Here is a 7,684-nt window from a genome sequence, read left to right as displayed (position 1 = left end):
TAACATGACAAGGAAGGAACGAGGGTTGTTGATTCTTTTTTGTTTTTGTAACAAAATTGGATGTTGATTCTAGGTTTCCTTGTTTCTATCTTGAGTCAAACTTTTCTGCACAGTTTGGGGGGCTATTAATTGAGTAATCCATTTGTTTAGGCATGTACGTTCACTTTCAAATTGCACCATCTATTTCTCACAGTCACACTTAGGTGAATGGTGATGATAATCAAAATTGGCTACAGTTTCACCTCAAGTTCTTAATTGTCTAAACGTGTCGGTAAACCTAAGATGTTTCTCTTTCTTTTTTGGGTACAAAACACAAGATGCATTCTTAAACATATAAATTTGAATGGTTGGTCTCATCTTGGTGCAGGACCTATACGAGTTGCTGATTCAATGCCTACCTGTTGCAGCTCAGGCACAGGTTGCTTTTCTGGGTGATCACTTGGTTGGGCATCACTTTGCAAATCAACACTGGTTGCGCTGAGATTGATTGTGCTGCTCGTGGTTGAGCTGTAGTAGCCCATTGCATAGGACACCTGCAGGTCCAAGCTCTCCTTGAGCTCTGCCACAACATCTGTCATCGTGGGTCGCTCTCTTGATGGCTTTTCTTTGCACTTCAGTGCCAGCTCTGCAACTTTCCAGACAGAGTTGACATCATACTCCCCACGCATCCTTGGGTCAGCAATGCTTGCAATGTCACCCTCAGAGAGCTTCTGGCGCACCCATAGCGCGACATGGATGCTCTCAGTGTTACTTACAGGGACTGCCGGTGGCTGGCCTGTGATAAGCTCCAGTAGCACAACTCCAAAACTGTATACGTCGCTCTTCTCACTGAGCTGGGAGGTATTGTAGTATTCAGGGTCAAGATAACCCAGGGTACCTGCCGGCAGGGTGGTGACATGGGTCTTGAAGTCGTCAGCAAATGCCTTCATGAGGCCAAAGTCTGCTAACTTCGCCTCAAGATCAGCCGATAGCAGAATATTCTGTGTCTTTACATCCCTATGGATCAGTGGCGGCTGGCATGATTTATGTAGGTACTCCAATCCTGAATATACGTGCATGATCCAGTAGTTAGTTTGCGATTTGTTTGTTGTTATGTGGATTGTGGAAGCTTGCTAAACTTGTTAGTGACTCAGAAGTTTTTCTCAGAATTAGGTAGTGTAGGTGACAGTTTGACACATGCATGAAAGCTTTATCCAGTATAAAGCATGACACGTACAGATGCATCTGTTACTGTTATATTTCAAATTTAGGTGTGTCTAGTCCTACAAACCTTGGGCGGAGTCGAGAGCAATCTTGAGACGTTGATGCCAAGTGAGGAGTGTAGCAGCAGATGCCTCTCCTGTGATGATGGGTGATAGCAAATTTGTTATAGCAGGGTCCGTCTAAAATAATGAAAAAGTATATGGTTTGTGAAATTTGGTCAGAATGCGTGTCAATTGTCATGTCAAAAGTGTGTTAACTAGGTATAAAAACTGAGCTCTTTTATGGTGCACAATACTAAGTTATGCTAGTGTTCAAAAAATACTAGTATAAAAACATCAGACGGTTAAGATTAATTGTATACTACTGAAACATTCAACTATGGTATGGGTAACATACATGAGTACTATAGGTAGTATAAAAGTATCATGGTAAAAGAACACAAATACATCACTATAATGTTTTTTTACACAAGCATAAATTGTAAAAGACCACTCCATTTGAAATATCACTTTTTACAATGTAATAATTATTAAATTATCCATAATAATGATCGGTTAAATCTTACATATACTATATCACTAGGTAGTAGTATTGTGTACCGTAAAAGATATAAAAAACTAGGGTCCTTGATATCTCGAGTTCTCGACAACATATGTCAGATATCATGGATAATAAATACACCAATTTCACTTTTATGTTTTAGAAACTTTCACCTAACAAGTATCCCCATGATTACTAATAAGCATTTTATTTCTGTTTTCTGCACATACAGTGTCGATGTGTTAAACAAAAAACGAATCAATATACGAAACTTGGTAAAGAGTGAAAGAGAAGGCACAAAGGCATTTTTGCTTTTCTTTTCGAGGGTGCAGGGAGTTGGTAAGTTACCCCTTAGACGTTCCTCTAGGTTCCCTCCTTGCATGTATTCATAGACAAGGGCCATATGTTTCCTGTCCTTGCAATATCCAATCAAGGAAACTAAGTTTTTATGATGAACTCTAGTCAAATGCTGAGCCTGCAAAATGCAATAAGAACATTTGTTTCAGTTTTAAAATGCACACAAAAGATAAAATACAAATGAACTGCCTACCTCTGCTAAAAACTCTTTATCCCCTTGAGAGGATGTTTTTGAACGTATCTTGACGGCAACTGGACTTTGGTTCTCCAAATATCCTAGGAAGACAGCACCAAACCCTCCTCTCCCTATTTCTTCTCTGAAGTTAGCAGTGATGAGTTTCAGCTCCCTGTAGGTGAACTTTCTGTTCTCAAATATGTTTGACCTGTCTCCTGAAGTACTAAGCCTTGAGTTGTTTGCCATCCATTCATCTAGAAAAGATACCACATATATGAACCAGCTTCAGTGAATTCAAATTAGTGGTTTCCTTGATGTTTCTGAAGTAGATTTCCCAATGAAATGTTACCTTGCTTATTTTTCATACTACGGAGGATAAGAAATGCTGCCACAAACAGTAGAGTTGCTACTGCTATTGGAACAGCTGTTGCGATAACAAGTGTTCTGTTGCTTTTCTTCTCCAGCTCACAGGTTGAAGTATTATTATTATCACACAGATTTGCGTTGTAACCAGTCCTAGCATAGAGCAACACTTCAATTAATTCAATTTAGAGAAAGAAAATTTGGCAACATACTTGTTTGTTCAAATAGCAGAAGCTAAGTTATATTTTTTTGTAGTTCATCCTCCTCATGGACAGTTTCATGATCCATCTCCAAAGGAACTGCTATTGAAATGTGAGTTGGTTACATGATGCAAACCTTAATACAAGAGATCCATTTCGATGCCTTTCTAGTAGAACTTCAGGTACCCGTCCACTGAGTTTGTTGCTTGACAAGTCACTGCAGAAATTCAGTTTGTTCAATATAGTGATGCAATTATCATAAAGTAAGTTTAGGTAAACAAAATACTTACAGGAATGTCAGTGATGGCATTTGCGCTAAAAAATCTGGCACTGGACCTGATAGGCTATTATTTGACAGATCCCTGGAATTTGCATACAGTTCTTATGAGAACATTAGACTGGATACTAGATATCACAATCGATTAGTAAAAGTTGAACTTTATGCTGTTTCTGGTTTCCATAGGCAAAATTAGCAAGTAAATATTATGTGTATGGAGGTGAGAATTTGATCGAATGAGTTATAAGATTCTTATGGAACACTATACTTTGTATGATGATATTGGTCACTTACAGGTATTGGAGGGATTTTAGGTCTCCAAAAGAAGAATCAATTGTACCAGTCAACCCACTTGATGATAAGCGCCTGGAATAAACCCAACCTCAGGTTAATATCAGGGCATGGAAAATAGACATTATTTCTAGTTATTACTTTGCATATATCAAGTATTTTAACGCTCTTGAAATTCATGATAGGATGGTTTAAGTGTGCTACTTACAGAGCTGTTATCCATGCAGGACCAGATGACGGAAAACTGCAGTTCAAGCCATCCCATGCAAATGCTTTTGGTGCACAAGGATCACCCATCCAATTTTTCTTTAGTGCATACTTTGTGCGAATCATCATCATAGCCTTAGCTGTTCATATGGAAAAAGAAAAGGAAAACAACTCTGAGGTTATGCTTTGTGACATCCAAAGCATTCGAAAATGTACTCGTAATTATATCTGAGATTAAGTTCTTCGAGAATAGAACTGATCAGGTCAATGCAAGAAGACCTCTGGAGTCTATCTGTTCAAAATAACACAACGCTGATCGATGCAAGTGATTGACAGCATTCTATAAGTTCAAACCAAGAGAAAGGAGTGTTAAAGACATACCATCTGCATCATTCGTCGCAGTCTCAGTCATCAGCTTTACTGAATATATCTCGAGTGCATTCAGTATGGGTGGAAGTGTGGCCTCCGGTGTGGCGACAAGCGAGACGGTATGTTGGCCTGACCCCTGCACCATCCTTTTCACAAGCTCTGCAGAGAGGTACTTCGGGGTGAAGCTCTGGCTGCCGTTCCCTGCAGCGTTGTCGACAACGATGTCAAACTGCCTCAGCGCATTGCTTGGTACCCTCTGTAACTCCGCGAAGTAGAGAAGCAGAAGGTAAGTCGAATTGTCATTATCCAAGGCCGAATCTGAGATCCATGAGAAGTCTATGCGTGTTCCATTCACCGGAGTGACGGCACTGCGCAGTATAGGCGATGGCTTGTCGAAGCTGGTGATGTTTGAGACGTCGACATCGTTTGAGGTAGTTATGTTGGTCCATGCGGCAACGGTTCCGTACCTTTGCCAAAGACGGTCATATGGATCATAAGGGTACCTATTGTTCAAAGAAACCAAATCGATGTGAGACCAAGAAATCGACCGCTGAATGTTGTTGCAAAATGGATCTTCTCACCTGTACAGTGCATAATCAGGTGGCCAGAACTGATATCGGTTGAAAGCGAAGGTGGCTGATGGCCGGGAGAGGCTTAGCAGAAGAAGGGACTGGTTGACAGTGGCCTCCTGGTACATGGTCGCCCTGAGTGGCCTCAGGTCAAGCCCGGAGATGAATGGTGTACCCAACCCTGTATTCACCAAGCACACCTGTACAAGCAAGTGCTAATTTGTTATCTTGGAAGCTGTATGTTTTTCTTGGAAAATACACTACTCTACTAAATTGCTTTGGAGTTTGGAAACAGCTGAATCTCTGGCGTGTTTATCAGTGCCAGAATGAAGGATCTTCGAAGAAGCAGATATTGTATTATGAAGATAATAATTTAATCAAAAGCTTTCTGAAACAAGATTTAAACGCAGCACAACTGTTTGAATAGAAGAAATTGGCTTATGTGAGTAATGCTCATCAAATTTTTCTTCAAATACAACCCTGTCCACTACTCGCAAAAGAAAAATCATGTACGCTAATCAGACGTCCTATGCTTGTATTTTGGAATACTTTGGGGTGGTCTGTTTGGTTGACCCTATCAAAATGCCTCCTGCAGAAACGACGTTTGTTATTATGCAACATGCTTCCTGCAGAAACGACGTTTGTTATTATGCAACATGCTGGTGATTTTGACTGGTTCCTAGTAACATTTTACTCCCTCCATCCAAAACTATATGTCATTTTGACTTTTTTAATTCATAAATTTTATTATGCACTTAAATATACCCTATGTGTAGATGCATGATAATATCAATGAATGTAGAAAAGCTAAAACGACCTATAATTTGGAACGGTGGGAATAGTAATTAACATTGGAGGCTCCTACTTGGCGCGCACGACAAGGCAGCAAAGGGGAATCATCTCTCTTCTGGGTCAATGTCTAAGGTGGATGGACGAGCTTCAAGTTGAAGGAAGGGTCACACGTCACAACACAACCGGTCTTCTCTGTTACCTCAGTAGGGAGTTAGTTAAAAGTTGTTGCTATTTGTTGCTTTGGTATTATGGGACTGTATCAGAGTTGACAGTTGTGTCCAAGTTTCTTAACCAGTTCCTAGAGTGCATCTTTTGATATTTGCCCATTACTATCCTGCAGTCTTGCTAGTTTGTTGTAGTTTGGTTGGTACTTATTGCCGGCTTTGGTTTGTAAATTTATTGTCCCTTATATGACACCGATTTTTAACTTTCATTCCTTATTTGACATTTTGATCACTTTTGTTAGTTAAGTTTGACAAAATCATCATCAAATCACCTCCAAAAATCATGAGACTTTTTGTAGTGATAAAATAAATGAAGACAAACCCACGTTCTTAAAAACACACATGTACTTTTATAATTTTAAAATTAAAATTCACCAAATTAGGCTACTTTTACAAATTATCTGAATTTTAAAGGCACCAAAAAGTTCTAAAAAATTATAGACAAATAACTATTATTCTCATATCAGTTGCAATAAGTTATTAAATTATTTTGTAGCATAAGTTACATAGATAATTATGAAGAATGGGAAGTTTTGAAAATATTAGAAGAACCTCATAATTTTTTATGTGACTTAGGATGGAAAATAATTTTATAAGTGACTACATCTTATCTACGGAGTATTAGTTATTTTCCGATAATTTTTGGAAAGTATTTTGGTACCATAAAACTTCAAATATGCTACTTACGATTTTTTTATATTGATAATCAAAGTTAGATAAGTTTCACCAGCGATAACCCCCAGACAATGTGTATTTTAAATTGGATTGAGTTTTTCTGTAACAGGACAAAATAATCCATTGATGCAAAAATCCTCAAAGAGAACGTATATATGTGTAGGCATCTGGAAAATTTGGTGGATCTTTGAAAAAACTACCCGCATCAAAATTATTGTGTATTTCTAATTCAAATTAATGATGGATTTAAAGGCAGGCTTCACCAATAGATCGAAAAAACGAATCCCTATGCATCCAAATAAGTCTAGAGAATTTTTCCACACTGAATATACGTATGTATTTTTAGTCTAGAAAAGAGTTTTTTTTAAAAAAAACTTTGTGCCCGCGACACACACACACCACAAACAGCTCTAACCTGCACGAAGTCTGCCGGCGACACGGCCACCGCCTCTAGGATGTACTTGACGCTGGCGCCGGTGATGTTCACGGTGGCCCAGCGGTTCACGCCGAGGGAGAGGTCGAAGACGGGGAGGCTGCTGAGGCCGTCGTAGTTGCCGTAGTGGAAGGCGGCCCTGACGAGGTACCTGCCGCCCGGCGTGACCGGCCGGAGCGTGTAGCAGCTGCGCGCGCCGGCGCCGCCGGGGAAGTACCGGACGGTGCGGTAGCGGTCGGCCATGTTCGGGTCGTCGTACGGCGGGCGCACGGCGGCGCTGAACCCGGCGTCGGTGAAGCCGGCGTCGGAGACGTAGACGAGGCCGCTCGTGGACTGGTCGGGGTAGGTCCGGCCCTCCGCGATGCCGCAGTCGATGCTGATGAAACCTGGCGCGCGCGCAACATTATTAATTGCAAGAGCTTAATAATCTGAGAGAAAAAAACCAACAATGATCGGCGTTGATGAAGGAGAGCACAGCTGAAGGAGCTCTCTTCTTGCCTGGGGAATCGAGCTGGCCATAGACGACGGCGAGCTCCGGTGACGCTACCAAGCATACGACGAGGACGACGACGATGAGGAACAGCACTGCAGCTGATGGCGCCATTGATCTGGGAAGGTAGTTAGCAAAACTAAAGCTGATTATTGTGGACTATATGTACGGGTTGGTACGGTCGACGGATCGATGGGCGAAGCAAGCGAATGATGGACGCGGCACACGTCAAGACGTACATGTGAAGATGCAGGTCAACGTCGGACATCATAAGCATTGGAATTGTTGACTGGGAGAAATAATGGCCGAATAATTCATCAATCATCATACGTGTATCGAAGTCAACGAGCTACGCTAGATAACTCTCTGGATGGGTTGAAGATGAAGTCGACGATGTTGATGCACATGGGCATGGCATGGCATGGAGGCACCAAATAAACCTCGCGAGGACGGCATGCAATTAACAATGGCGGGCGTCCTTATCCCTGCAGGCCGCGGACGCGACTTCCCGCGCGAAAA

General features: G+C 41.2%; 1 protein-coding gene across 1 annotated transcript; it reads right to left on the bottom strand.

Moving 5' to 3' along the window:
* Positions 1-352: 352 nt before the first annotated feature.
* Positions 353-7,279, bottom strand: LOC101786444 (probable LRR receptor-like serine/threonine-protein kinase At1g51810). The gene is made up of 13 exons (XM_004963987.2): positions 7,123-7,279; positions 6,658-7,061; positions 4,564-4,751; positions 3,995-4,485; positions 3,615-3,753; positions 3,410-3,481; positions 3,129-3,200; positions 2,975-3,055; positions 2,625-2,791; positions 2,294-2,529; positions 2,092-2,218; positions 1,271-1,339; positions 353-1,042 (listed from the first exon to the last, which is right to left on the bottom strand). The coding sequence occupies exons 1-13, from the start codon at positions 7,277-7,279 to the stop codon at positions 354-356; spliced, it is 2,892 nt and encodes a 963-aa protein (XP_004964044.1). The 3' UTR covers position 353.
* Between the last annotated feature and the right edge of the window lie 405 nt (positions 7,280-7,684).

This window comes from Setaria italica, chromosome III (genome assembly GCF_000263155.2).
Source record: "Setaria italica strain Yugu1 chromosome III, Setaria_italica_v2.0, whole genome shotgun sequence".
Lineage (NCBI taxonomy): Eukaryota > Viridiplantae > Streptophyta > Magnoliopsida > Poales > Poaceae > Setaria > Setaria italica.
This window is presented reverse-complemented; position numbering and strand designations above follow the sequence as displayed.

Excerpts from the sequence above, each read along its gene's own strand:
- LOC101786444 (XM_004963987.2), bottom strand. The coding sequence starts at position 7,279 with ATGGCGCCATCAGCTGCAGTGCTGTTCCTCATCGTCGTCGTCCTCGTC. Across the intron at positions 4,486-4,563 it reads CCTGATTATGCACTGTACAG|GTACCCTTATGATCCATATG; the intron begins GTGAGAAGATCC and ends TTTGAACAATAG. Across the intron at positions 3,056-3,128 it reads ATGCCATCACTGACATTCCT|TGACTTGTCAAGCAACAAAC; the intron begins GTAAGTATTTTG and ends GAATTTCTGCAG.